At 43.0% G+C, this 14,779-nt stretch overlaps 1 protein-coding gene across 6 annotated transcripts in view; it reads right to left on the bottom strand.

Moving 5' to 3' along the window:
* adamtsl3 (ADAMTS-like 3) overlaps window positions 1-14,779 on the bottom strand; it is a 199,478-nt gene that overhangs the window by 54,125 nt on the left and 130,574 nt on the right. For all 6 annotated transcript variants that reach the window (XM_082540083.1, XM_082540082.1, XM_082540081.1 and 3 more), the window contains 4 exons: window positions 8,223-8,297; window positions 2,458-2,615; window positions 518-629; window positions 289-427 (listed from right to left, as the gene is read on the bottom strand). In XM_082540083.1, the coding sequence (XP_082396209.1) occupies window positions 289-427; window positions 518-629; window positions 2,458-2,615; window positions 8,223-8,297 (484 nt within the window). The remainder of the gene's footprint in view (window positions 1-288; window positions 428-517; window positions 630-2,457; window positions 2,616-8,222; window positions 8,298-14,779) is intronic.

The following is a 14,779-nucleotide window of genomic DNA, read 5'->3' as shown; positions in this document are numbered from 1 at the left end:
CAACTGGATCGTTCTTCTTTTTTTTCAAAATATGAAAATATTCCTCATTGATGTCAATGAAACCACTATGGGGGACGCTGGTATTTGATCCAGGAAGGCCAATAGCTCCCAGTTTCAACAGCGGGGCTCGCGTGCTGTGGTGTCAGCGTGGCAGATTTAAAAACGTTGACGCTAATCTGTCGGCTACAGTTAACACGCTGCAGCGGAGGAAGGAGACGATGACTATAAACAGGTAAAACAGTGTCGATGCCGAAGCGGCGACGCTGCACAGCCACCAGCTGTCCGCACCTCTCCGGGCAGGGGTCCATGTTGCACTCTTTGAGCTTTGGAGTGGGTTTGGTGTTTTCAGGGTAGCTGTTACAGTGGTGCTCGGGCAGCGTCTGGTTGGACCGGATGTCTGTGCACTCGGCAGAGTTCAGCTGGTAGCCTGAGGGAGGGAAGCGACCACGCCGTTACTGCTCTCACACTCTAAAAGTGAATCTAAAAGCATTTTTAATCACGGCGACGGTCAGCTCACCTCCTCCGCACGTGACCGAGCAGGGGAAGAAGTCAGTCTCTCTCCACTGGTATCGAATTGGTTTGTAGAACAGAAACTGGACAACGGTGTCCTTGGAGCCTCCGTACTTTATCTGCACAGCACAACAGAAGAGGGTGGACACAGCGGGCAGAGGGAAGAAGGACAAAGTCAAGCTCTGCATGTTAGAGGAGCCTCCGCTGAGTTTCTCAAACCAAATCTACGCAGTAATTCAGCCGTTTTCAAGCATTTAGTCCTAAAAAGATGAACCTGCAAAAATACAGAAAGATTTAAGGCTTTTGAAATTCCCATCATAAAGTGAAGGACTTGATCCTTACAGCGTTCAAACTGTTGCTTTGATAAGACGAGCACTTTCCAGCAGCCCTCCTTTTTTAATATAAAAGGCGTTTGAGTCATTCATCACACACTCTGCAGCTCTGGATAAGATTGAGCTTTGTGCACTGAAAGCATCGACTGCACACCGAGCTTTCAGACAGATGGTAATGTGTCATATTTGTCACCAAAGTAATTGCAATTACAGAGCGTAACTGATAGCAAACCCACTGCGGCTGGGCACCAGTGGGCACAAAGACGAGGAAACAAAAGAGCGGAAGACAAGACTGAATAAGTTTCTGACTGAGCCGAATTAATAAAACAATGCAACACTTTAATCTGCAAAATTCTGCCCTCCAGCCTGCATGAAATAACCATAATCTGCAGCTTGTGCCCACATCGGCGGGCAGACGTTCGTTTCCAGAACATGAGTCTGACCGAAATACTTCTACGCACCTGAGTAATCGGATCCAGGTGGGCGAGGATCAGCAGCAGACGGACGGTAGTCAGCGCTCTGATCCCAAAACGAACCGGACAAATCATCCACACGGCAGAGAGGCCACTTTTGTTTCTCTGACGGGATACGATGCAGAAACTGCGTCTGCTCCATTAAACTGTCGTTTATTTCCTGAACAGTAATGACAGCGGCTCCGTGTTAAAGGATAAGAGTGGAGTTTCTCTGCTGTCTGTGTCACTCAGGCAGGTTAGAGCAGCCTTTGGTTGGATGGATTTTCTAGAAACCATCATGTTGATTGATGATGGTTTAGCTTTTTTAATTAATCTGCATTTGGAAACTCTGACTTGGAGATTTGGGCTACAAATCACGTCACGTCTCCGATGTCTAAAAACTTTATGGTGCAAAGTTTAAACATGTTCAGCGAGTGAAATTAATACTTCTATTGAATAAGACGACCTACTAATACTTGTGGTACAACTTTTCATTTGAAAACAGCATTTTCTTAATTTGTGTGACTAAATATTTCATATTAAAAGGTTTTCAATATGATTTCTTTTACATTATTGTGAAATTCAACTATGTACAGTTCAGAAATTGTCAGTAGCTGTCTTTTGCAAAGTTTTTATGTTTTTACTTTTTCATTAGTCCAAACTTTGGACCATACAGTTTTTATGCGACGGGCCGACGGATGAGCAGGAGCGCACATTGATTCGCGTCAGTGAAACGCATCGATCGAGTTGTTCTGTAGTCTCCAAGCGTTGCTGGAGCTTTAACTTCTTCAGACCCACACTTTCCACGGATGTTTAGAGAAGAAGCGAATAATAATTTTGGATAACTCCAAAATGCTTTTATCTGGTGCAGACAGCCGACTGTCGACGGCCCACTAAGAGCTCGTCTTTTCTACGAGTGGAAAAAAAGGAGGGCTGTGATGCTGGTAGTACAAAGTGGAAAATGCATTTCCACTTAGGCCTCATTGACAGAAATTCTAATAGTGCCGCAGGCAACAAGCTCTCAGTCTCATTAAAACAATGCCTCAAAAGCCAAATATTCGCAGCAGCCTGTTTTATTTATGTTTGCGCTCTTGTATCTGTGATAAAATATGTCAACAGAAGCTCAAAGTCCTCAGGCTGTTTCGCTATGAAGATAGCTTCACCTTGATGATGTAATCAGCGCCGAGTGGGCCGTGCGTCCTGAGTGTCTGCCGGTCGTTCCCCCTCTGAAAGTCCAAGGAGGTGTTTCCTATCACGTAGGAGCCCGTCGACTGCAGATCGGTCTCCTCCTTCCTCCCCTGAAGAGACACGGCTTCAATAACTGGCAGAGAGACAGAGCAGGAGGGAGTGTTATTAAAGCACACGCAGGATTAAATTCATGCTTTAAAAATGCAAATGTCTGAAATGTGACGCGCAACCCGACAAGACTGGGTGTGAAATTTGTTGTTTACTTCCACCGAGAGGAAACAAGTTCTTACCTAATACTGGAGATAAAAACTAGAGATCTGTGTGACTCACCTCGTTAGCTTACAACGCAGAGAAGACGAGTTTTTGGGAAGCGTTACAATCAGAGACATTATGGCAAACCAGGTAACAAAGACACAACAACCAAATCTGTAACAGCTGTGGGGTCTTCTTACTGTACTGCACTGCTGATTTCACAAAGGTACTCAATTCAATTTTATTTATATAGCGCTTAATCAAAACAACAGTCGCCTCAAGGCGCTTTATATTTCACAGTAGTACAATAATACATACAGAGAAAAACCCAACAATCATATGAGCCCCTATGAGCAGCACTTTGGCGACAGTGGGAAGGAAAAACTCCCTTATAACAGGAAGAAACCTCCAGCAGAACCAGGCTCAGGGAGGGGCGGGGCCATCTGCTGTGATTGGTTGGGGTGAGAGAAGGAAGACAGGATAGACGAAAAGTATTAAGTTCAGAGTACTCTAAAATGGTGAGTGATGTTAAAGTCCCACATTTTCGGTATCCCCTTTTTCAAAAGCAAAAAGATACAGTAGAAAACATAAACTTTGCATCAGTAGAAGATAAGATAAGACTTTATTGATCCCACAACGGGGAAATTTTTGCGTCACCTCAGCTCAGGTACAGATATCAGAAGAAAATACAAAAATACAAATAAGTACAATCAGTGAAAAAAGTAAGATAATACACTATATACAATGGTAGCACACACAGTATGTGATTATGGATATGGTTGGAAATATGGAAGACATAAACTATATAGCTTGACATAACTATTGTACCACTACTATTCCTATTTCTAGACATGTACACACTAAATATACATATGTATACATATACATACATATATACCTGCACATGTCCATACACATGGACATATTAAGATCCAATATTAAGTCCTGTGTTCTGTCAAGTGTGATAAAATAAAGTTTTCCTCTCAGAGTTTGTTGTTTTACTGTAAACGGTGCTGCTCTGGTTCTGTCTGCAGGTGCAGGTCTGACATCTGTGACTTAGAGACTAAAAAGTTGCTGTACTCCATTCCAACGAGTAAAAATCAGTAGTAATATGAAGTACGCAGGCCTGTTACATTAAAGCACAGAGTTCTCACAAGAGATCCAAGGCTGTCTCCAAAAGGTGCAAACCACCTCTAATTACTCAGAGTTTCCTGTAGCCTCCTCACAGCCGCGTCTTCCAGCTCCTCCTTGGGGATCCTTGCACTCTCGAAAGCCAGGAAAGAAGAAGCAATTCCACTGGTGTGTCTTCGGGTCTATCCCTGGCGGATGCATCCAAAGAACTTCCAAAGAGAGCCGTATTCAGACTCCAGCAGTGTCTTCATATGATGGGCAAGAAGAGCAGCTCTGCTCCTTCTGACTGCTGAACTCTACAAACGAGTCCAGCCTTGGAATAGAATTAGTTTGCCGTTTGTGTGACTTTTGGTTGCTATCCACGGCTCATTAACCCGTTTAAACTGATGGGAGTGCCACCATAGCTTGCCCATACTAAGAAATTCCTGCTGTATTTGGTTCATTGTTGGCTGGCTTGTGGAATTGCTATGGGTTTGTCACTCTGGCAACCAAGCACAGACCACCCAAATCCTCATGTGGCTTTTGGATGAATATGTCGGCTGTTGGTCACGCCCCTTTTGTTATCTGGGACAGAAACTGTGCAACAAAAGAAAACGTGTAATCCTAAAGCCAACATGTGGGCCCAACCAGATACATATTCATTAATTCATTAAGGTCAATGAGTTAATGAGCACAGCTGTACCTGAACCTGGCACACTGAGTGTAGCTGCACAGCTTCTCTGTAAAAGGACTGGATGCCTCTGTCGGTGCACTCCTGTAGCTGATTGTGCATCATCACTCAGGATGATTCAGCGCCTTAAAAGCCAATGTGCAGGTATAAAAGCCTAGAGCAACTTCACTCTACCTGAAATTGTACAGTGAGCGGTGGGAAGGTGCCTCACTTTCCGGCTGCTCAGGCTAAATTACACAGTCCACCTCTATTCGCCTGCTGGTGCTTGTTGCCTCAGCGCTTGCCTCTTGGAACAAAATACTAAAATCTACTGGCAGATATATGGACCAGTAATCTTTTCCTGAGTGTTTTCAGAGAGTGTGTTTGTGTTTGGAAGTACACTCTAGTTTTTATGTACTCCCAATAGCTTCCAGTAAGCTTAGAAAGCAACTCTCCATCCGCTGCCAGGACGCTGATGAGTTTCATAGCTTCTTCCTTTGCTGGAAAACCACGACCTTCGCCTCTGGCTTTGGGGCCGTGGATCAATCTGGCCTGTGCTGTCAGAATGAAACAGTTTGAACTCCGTGAAGTCTGAATTCAACAAAGAGCAGATCGTTTGTGCTTTTCTGTAAGACTTTGTTCTCACAAAAGGTTGGTGCAAATCCAATTAATCTGTCAGTCTAAGACAAAGCATCACCATTTTTCATGTTGTGATTATATTTAACCTCTTAACATTCAGCAGGGTCGGACATCTTTGGGCTTTCCTGTTCCAACCGGCTAAAACTTAACATTTACCCAAACCCTGCCTCTGACCTGGACCCCGGATAGATTGCTGGTGATCTGGTGGAGGTTAAGTCTGACTTTTCCAAGATATTCCATATTTTTAAAAAAAGATCTTAATTATGTTACATGAAAAAATGAAAAATTCGGGAGAGGAAATCGTGGAGTCTTTGGCCCATTATGAAAAGAAGTTGTTCATCTTTTTAAAGTTACCTGGTGTTAAATTCTGATTACGTGTTTGATATTATGCTTAGTTACAGAGGAGTAACTCTCTGAACTGTAAATGAGTGTGTTGGACCTGTTTTCTGCTATTGTGCTCTGTCTCTCCTCTAAATGAGCTCTTGGTAACAGATGAGCAACCTGCCAAAGAAATTCTGGGTTACTCCTCGAATCAGGAGCCTCTGACTCAGCCAGAACATCTTGGAGCTGTTTTAGGATCAGGTTTGTGCTGACGTATCTGCATTCGCCCTCAGACCCTTCACTTTTTTCAATCGACAATAAAATAGAGCAGAAAACCCAAATGATGCAACGAAGCAGTCAGCAGGATGGGAATCGCAGGGTTTCGGCTGTGCAGGGAAGTTTTTTCTTCACATCTCTGGTTTGTTTTATAACAAGGTGAGCCCAGGTCTGGACTTGGAGCTGAAAGCATGATTTACTGTCCAAACTATCACCACTATTTATCAGGTGACACTGTGGAAACCAACACATCAACACAACACAACGTGGCATGTGAGGAATCTCAAATCAGCTCCTGCTGGACCGACTCTGATTTACATAAAACTTTAGGCCTAAGACAGCTGGGATCGGCTTCACCACCCCCACAAACACAACACTGTGACAAGGATGAGAAGAATGGATGGATGCTGGCTAAAAGCTGTCAAAATGACAGATTTGTTTAGATGATATGAAAGACGAGTAAAAGTGTCCAGCTTTTATCTTTCTTTTTTTTTCAGATATTTTCGTTTTCTCAAATTCGGTCACTGAACCATTTTTCTAAAATTTCACAGCAATCATTTTTGTTACGCAAACTTCAAAAGCATAAAAGTTTAAAACTAAAAACTAGCAAATCGGTGGAGGAAATGTTGTAAAAATGAGCTGATTTTAGATGGAGTGGCTCATTTGTCTCAACACAACATTTGTAAAAAGTGCTGTGCTACAGTTTCAGTGTTGTGTTTCGTGTTGGTTACTGGGACTCTCATGTTGTACTAGTTGTCATTATTATTGTTGCAGATGTGTTATATTAGCAGCTTTGTGCATGTGTGTTGGGAACAGTGGTGGTGACTGGGAAGGGCAGATCCCCAGTTTACCCTTGTTGCTTCACATAAATACCCAGAGATTAAATGTAGTTCTGGTTCATTTCATATTTACACTGCCATAAAACCAGTTCACGCACGTTTGGTTGTACTTGGAGTTCATCAGGGCTCTGATTGGGTTCAAACTCTTGGCCATACGATGACGACCACCAACGTAAGAACTGGATGTTAAGTCTTTGTGCTCGATGTCTCGTTTGTCTTGTAAGTCAGGTTTGTAAACTGAAGCATATTTGTCCCTGGTTCAGCTTCTTTTTGAGGAAATGCATCACTACAAACCACATTAGATGGTTCCCTCTATTTAAAGGTCTCCGTATGGTCCTGTGTTGATGGTCCTTAGGTGCTACACAGGACTTTCCATACTCAGGCCTACAAGTTGTAGCAGCGTCCCATTACACTGGTCAACAAGCATTGTGCTACTGGGACTCCTTCGCCTGCACTTTGATAGATTTCACCTGCTAACTCCAGATCTGAAAGCCATTTTCATCGAACACGTCCTGTTTTTCTGTTACGACCTTCCAAACATTAGACAGCGAGGATGAAACAGTGATGCGTTTCAGCATTTAAAAAAATAATTTGGTCTCCAGAAAAGTGAAGCCATAACTAAGGCTGTTAGTTTTTACAGTGAACTGCTGCTTAAAGATGAGTCCAAAGGAAACCAGCAGCGATGGGAAGCATTCGTACAGGTTTTCCAGAATTTTCTTGGCAGCCACAGAGAATTTTGCCGAGCTTGTGAATAACATGCTGAAAGCAGGAAATAGTCCCACAACATCACTGAAGATGCCCGCTTTACGTTCTCATAGCAACTTCTTTCCAACAAATCTGAAAATGTCGGCGATGAGCACAGGGAAAGATTTCCACGAGATATAAAAGTGACGGAAACCAACATCAGGGAAAATTTAATCAGAGGCAGCTACTGTTGTTTCTCGCAAAGAGACACGAACGTGCAGAACAAGTGCAAAAGCAAACAGTTTTGAGCACGACGACATCTTTTTATTTGAGCCAAGCTGACAGAAATATGTGTTAACGAGTCTCTGGTGTTGGTAAAAAACCTGATGAAGAGCTGGTCTGAGGATTCTTTTAACCAGGAGCCAAGTCGAGAATCTTCAGAATAAACGGTGAGCTACTCTCGCTCACGTTTGTGTGGTCGATTGTCCTTCAGCTGAGCTTCTGCCGCGGTGAGAGAGGTCATTATATTAAAACAGTGTTTAAAAATGCAAACTGAACCCAATCATGTTCTCATAAATCATCACATGTAAACCAGCAACTTGGTATTCAGAGCACATTTTAATAAACACCCTGTTGTGAGACGATTACACGGCGATCATAAAGTCATGCCTGCATGTAGCAATAAACACAGATTTGATTGACTGATCCTTCTTCATATTCAGTCCACAGACCAGCACGAGACAAATAATCCTCTCACCATAAATGTGTTCCTTACAGAGAAACTGAATTCACTTGAAATCGTCTGTAACATTATTATGTTAAGTTCTTAAGAGATCAAAGCGCGAATGTGCGTAAAAACCTGGTGTGAAAAACACGAGTTTCATAGGACACACTGTCAAACTGAGCATCAGCTTTGCTTTGTTCAGCTTTTGGAACAAAGTAGACTCACCGATCATATCGGGGCCTTTGGCGTTGAGTCTGAGAAAGCGACTTCCCATCGGGACCTCCAGCACCGTCTTCAGAGCTGCAGGTGGAAAAAAGATCAGAAAGGTTTCGGTTAAACTGACAACACAACAACCGTCACTGAGCAGAGAGGCGGACACATCCAAACACCTGCAGAGGAAACGTTTTGTCTTTGTCTGCCTTCTCATGTTTTGGGTTTTATGTTTTTTACCGTAAAAGTAGTCCAGCCTCACTTGAAAACTTCTCACATACTGACACTTGATGAGCATCAGACTGGATCCCCTTCAGCATCTTTTTTCAGGAACGAGGCTGCTACAGTCCGACAGGACTCGCTCAACACTGACAATATCTGATCAAAACTTTAGAGAATCCTGGAGGCAGAGCATCAGGTGAGGAGCTTCATGCATTCATGTTGGAAATGTTTGGGGAAGTGGAACGACCATTCAGAGGAACGACACGAACTGCTGGACCACCGTGTGCTGGCACAGAGCATCGTCGCTCAGTCTTGGACCATTCGCCAGATGTGCCTCCCTGTGAATTCTTCCAGATCCTGAAAATCAAGTTGAAGGATCACCAACACAATTCTGCAGCCACACCAAGGAAAACTGGTTGGAAAACGCAGCAACACCAAAGTTACTGCAACTGTGTTGTCTTTGAAATGGTTGCTTTGAAGAAGCGGACCAGGTCTGTGACCTGTGCCCAGTGGTGAGTTGTGATCTTTAAAATGTCTTTGCATCAAGACGGCGACAAAACAGCAATAAGAGAAAGTCAGCCTGCTATTAGTCGCCGACTGAATGGGATCAAGTTGGCTATCGTATGCAATCCTGTAATAATACAGCAATGTTTCTTTTTCTGTGACAGATCTCAGTTAATCTGTTCCAGAAACACAAACTCCTCCACAAAGTTGCTGCAGGACGGTGATTTAACTGCAAAATGACACGAGCCCTCAGGGACATTGCTTTTACGCAGGCATATAGGCAGACTACAATCAGTTCTGTTACGTCCACTACTGGAGGAGATGCTTTGTAGACGAGTTGTGGTCATCAGTGCAGACTGCCTCAGTTCACAACCACCAGGCCGGGTCCTGTTCCTTGGTTGATCTGATATCCTCGTGTCGGTGTTGTTCCCACATCATCTTAATAAATGTTGTTCCAGGTTCAACATTGCAAGTGACCAATCACATTGTTGTGACGTCATACTTTTGCAAGCCAAGCGAATCATTCATTTATGAAATTCCAGTGTTGCAAGAACAATATGCAACACTGGCTGTAGCTCAGGTGGCAGAGCAGGTCAGCCACTAATCAGAAGGTCGGTGGTTCGATCCCAGGCTGCATGCCAAATATCCTTGGGCAAGATACTAACCCCATGTTTGCCTACTGGTGGTGGTCAGAGGGCCCGGTGGCGCCTGTGTCCGGCAGCCTCGCCTCTGTCAGTGCGCCCCAGGGCAGCTGTGGCTACAATGTAGCTTGCTATCGCCAGTGTGTGAATGTGTGTGTGAATGGGTGGATGACTGAATGTAGTGTAAAGCGCTTTGGGGTCCTATGGACTAGAAAAGCGCTATACAAATGCAGGCCATTTACCATAATGCTTACCGTTTATTAAAGAACAGCATCCTGAAATGCAAAGAATTCAAATTGCTGGATCGGCGGACAGAGGCGGCTTCTCGCAAGTTAAGTAGTTTTTTTTTTTACGACGCTTTTTTCCGAAGTCGCAAAAGTATGACATCATAACAATGTGATTGGTCACTTGCAATGTTGAACCTGGAACAACATTTATAATGATGATGTGGGACACGGGGCTATCAGATCGTGCTCTGTTCCTAGTCTTGTGCGTTCACTCATGTCCCAGGTTAAAAGAATACAACCATACCAACCACCACCTTGTGGGAGAAGTTTGAAAGATGTTTGACATGTAGGTTTTTCTTTAAATCAAACCATAAAGTTTTTGCTAATCATAACCATATTCAAAGTGTGTTTGCCTCTGAAGAGTCACAACATCCATCCATCCATGTGTTAAAAGTGACATGAAATGAGAGACTTAAAAAAACAAAGAAAAAGTGTTGGAGGTCTGAAAAGCCTCCACACTGCTGACCCTTTCCTGTTAGCTTCCTCCATCCTCTTTAACCGGTGCAGAGGTGCTGAAAGGTGGAGCAGAAACCACTGAACAATATAGAACTGAATTGCACAGATTGGCCTTGATTGGCCTATTGTCACCGAGACCCGATCCAGCTTTCTCAGACAGGATCACATATTCATTCACATACTGGACCAGACATCACTGGTAAGAAGGGAGTACAAATAGAGAATAATAGAGTATTTTTTCAGCCACCATGATTATGCATGTAATAATAATTTTTTACTCTTTTCTACATCTACTCAAAAAAAAAGAAGCGGGGAGGTAAGATATGAAAGTGTGGATTTGTAAATCTGTTAAACCGTAAAACAGCAGAAGGACATTTTATACTCAAACATCCTTAAAGGCAGCGCCAGACGGGATTCGTTGAAAGACCACAGGTGCTGACACTCGAGCTCAACAGCAGACTTCAGAGCGGGGTGTGATGGTGGAGAGAGTGGACAACATCTGAAGGAGCTATCTGAATCCCATCAGGCTGGAGAGGCAGCAGCGTGTAACGTTCATTATTCTTCCAACAGAGTGGAGTAAATGTCCCTGACTCGAGTCCACTAACTCGTCTCTCGCCTGTCAGCGTCCAATAAAGTCACAACACCTTCATTAGAGCCAAATCTTCAGCACAGAGCTTCCTTAAAAAAGGTGGAAATCTGTTGATTTGAAGGTTCACTCGTGTTCCAATCTTGCTGAGTCGACGCTCACGCTGCATCTCGTTATCCTGCTCATGAATTTGCTTGGTAAGAAGTTAACATCAGCAGCAGCCAAAGGTGCTCCTCGTCCTGCAAAACAGCTGCTGGTGCAGCTGCCAGCACAATCCAGATATCACTACTTCACAGTTAAAGATTTGGGGCAGCAGATATTATATATGTAGGTGGTGGCTGGGTGGTGGTGGTGGTCACAAGGGGGCATTTAAACCTCTTCAACATCTTGCCAGATTGTGTCCTGGATGTTAATCAGTGTAGGTGTTACCTTGTTAAGCCGCCCCAAGGTGAAAATGAAAGTCCATTAATGGAGCTTGTTTAGCAGCATTAATTGGCAGCTCTCAGTTATTACACGCGTTAGCTGGACGAAGGAGAAACTCGCCTTCAGCTCCCTGTTTGTGGTGAAGGCTGACGTGAGGAGACCACCACACCGCAGCGCTGTCCTGCCTGCTGCTTTACAGCTGCACAGAAGCAGCGATCTCCTCCGCGGCTCTAAATAACGTCCACGTGTGTGCTGTTAAATGTCACCTCGCTAACTAGTCAGTCACACGCCTCTCCTGTGCAGGTCGCAGCGTGCAGGAACAACAAAATACTGAAAGCATTCGCTGCTGTGAAACACTTTGTGAGGTTTCATGGTAGACGAGTTTGTCCCACGGCGGGTAAGCGAGGAGGCGTGGGCACGAGGCGACACCTCCACAGACAAACGCAGACTTAATTCCATTTTCTATATTTTATAAACGTCAGTTTCTCCTCCAGCGACAAACGAGAGCCGAGCTCAATTAACACGCTGTGGCTGTGAGCCGCTGGGCTTTACCCCAAACATAATTATACTTGGAAAACTGCATCTGCCTTTAAATTTATGGAAGCTATGGAATAAATTCAGCTGCAGCCATTTGCAGTTTTTTCCCCTTGAACTCTAAAATAGAGATTAAACATAAAGCCAGGTTGTTTTTATGTTTTTTAAGCAACCTTCGAAATAAATTATGAAATGAAACATAGATAAACAGCTCATTTCACACGAGGCCGTCGACTCTGTAAACTGAGGCTTTAGGGAATACTGCTGCAAATTCATATTCCAAATGCAATGACTGATAAACAGCGGGGTCATGAATAATGGATGAGGAGGAACAAAGGTGATACTCGCGCGTCTGTAAATAAACTCGCTCTCACTAAGGTAGGCATAAATGTGCGTGATTGGTTAACCTTATCGGCTCTCTTCTTCTGGGACATTAGAGCCGAGGGCAGGAGACAAAGCACGGGAGACGGAAACTTACAAACTGGATGGAAAACAAATGAGTCTGACAGGTAGAGTCCTTCCAGCCGGAAACTTTGATTGTTGTGTGAGAAGGCTTTACAGGTTCCCCACTGGCCTGGGATAACAAGGGCGCCGAGCCAGTGTCAGAGACACAGAGCACGTATTCACGGGACCTGAAGTCAGACGTACTTGTGCAGTCGCTTATGATGTGAAACCCAGGAAAGGTGTCCTGGAACCACAAACACACCTAGTGTTTATTCTAAGACAGGTCACATGATAGCTGACGAATTCTTGGATGGAGCGATAATATATCACATGAAAAATGCTCCAAAAGCCTCCAACAGCACCTGCACCTGTCAGTCAAAGAGGCCCCGCCCCTAATAAGCCTTAGACTTCATAACACCCCGCACAGGCGTTATGAAGGAGAAATGACACACAGACACCAAACAGTTTGTCTCAGGCTGTAAACGTTTATTTCTGCTGTAAAGTTTTAACGTGGGAGTCTATGGGGACTGACTCACTGCTGGACGTTACAGGAACTGCAGGTTTGGGAGCTTCATTTTTTAGCTGCGGACCAATGAAATATAGATTTTTAATATTTTCATATTCACTTTATGTCAGATGTTTCCAACATTCGTCAAACCAAAACCAGTGATTTTATTTAATGCTGTGTTTGTGTGTAAATCTTGTATAAACGAGGTGTTTTGAGTTTTCCTAAATGCAGTTGACGTTCGGTGCTGCAAATTACTTCATCATGATAACAAGTTCATGGTTTTAAATTTGACCCTCCTGCACATAAACTGTATACCTGTCTGTGAAATCTGAATCCAAAAAGAAAAACATGAGACTTCATGAAGAACAGATGCTTTATGATTTTAATCATCCGTCTGTCGTGCCTTATCCGCACATGCTTTTGCTAATATAGTTTAGAACCATAGGTATTGATTCGTAACGGTAATAGAGCCACGTTCAGCAAACATCCGCAGTGCCGAAGGATAAAGAGTCACTGTAAAACATAATGTGTATCCAGTTAAATTCAACCTAAAACAGCCAAATTATGCTGAATGAACATACTCCTGCTACAGAAGATATCCCCGAGTTTAAATCCACACTTTCAAAGTTTAACGACCTTTGCTGCCTCTCTGGTTAAAAATATTTCAGGGCTATTTCGTTTTATCCATAAAACATGCCGTCCATGATGAAGGTTAATAATGAATTCAATACGTTTGCAGATATTATTATTTTAAAAGTGGAGCACGCTCACATGTTTGTACCGACTCTGGGTTTAGCAGCTGCAGCACTTCAATAAAAACTGTAACGACTGCCTCCTTCATGTCGCAGGTTTATGGTTCAGAGGCTGAAAAATAAAACCAGCACCAAAAGCTGCAGTTCCTCTAATGTCCACTAGAGGCTCTGGCAATGAGTCAGTCCCTACAGACTCCCATGTTAAAACTTTAGAGCAGAAATAAACATGTTTACAGCCCGATACAGTGAAATTACCAAAATTAAGTAGTGATTAATAACCTCTTTAATTAAAACAAAATAATTATAAAACACAATTAGAGCTGTTCTACATCAATTTTTTAATTTTTTAATTGTTTTATAAAAAAAATCAAATTATTATTTTGTACAAATATGTCAAATTACAATTATTTACTTCATTCCTGAACATTAAAAAGAGTTTTTGAATGTTATGCTTGATTAATGCTGCAGTCCAGTGCGACTCAGAGTCGAGTATATAATGTGACTTTAGTTGGTTACTTACTGAATAAGTAATGTTTTTTGTTTTAAACATGTTTTTCACAGATTTCCAAATTACTCGTTTTTCTTATTTTTATAATAACACATTTATCAACTCTGTAATTTCATGTATGGAGGAAGTAAGTGCAATGCCAAAATACCCAACTAAAGACTTTTGAAGCTATGAGTGACATCATGGTGGTGGTGTCCATCTTTTTGTACAGTCTATGTTTTTCTGGCATTGCTGCAACCTTACAAACTGTACCATCTGATCCTCGAGCCTCTCGACTGTCTTTACCTTCTACACATAAAACTACATTTAAAGGTGACACATTACACCAGTGTCCTCACATTTCAAATCAGCACAGACTTGAAGAAGCGCGCTGACTGTTCTCTGCGATCAGCACTCCTGCAGCCTGTTTTCAGTCGTTTCAAAGGGAAAAACCTTCAAGCTAAAGTTCTAATCTAAATTTGTCAAGATCCAGAAACGGAATATTAAATCTCCCTGCCCGGTCTTTGAGAAGTGATGGACAGATACACCAATTAGCTTATTAGAGCTCAGAGAATGGTGACCGACCTCTGCGTGAGGCTGGGAAGTGCAAAAAGGAAACTGCCAAATTGGCTGGAATCTTAATCCCAAGAAACTAAATGTAAGTGATGGAGAATGTGTTGCACAGAACCACTGACATTTAGTGCAGATGTTTGTTCTGCTGCAGTCCT

Source organism: Aulonocara stuartgranti, assembly GCF_965226115.1.
Source record: "Aulonocara stuartgranti genome assembly, chromosome: 1".
NCBI lineage: Eukaryota > Metazoa > Chordata > Actinopteri > Cichliformes > Cichlidae > Aulonocara > Aulonocara stuartgranti.
The sequence above is the reverse complement of the archived record's forward strand: the minus strand, read 5'-3'. Positions and strand labels throughout refer to the sequence as shown.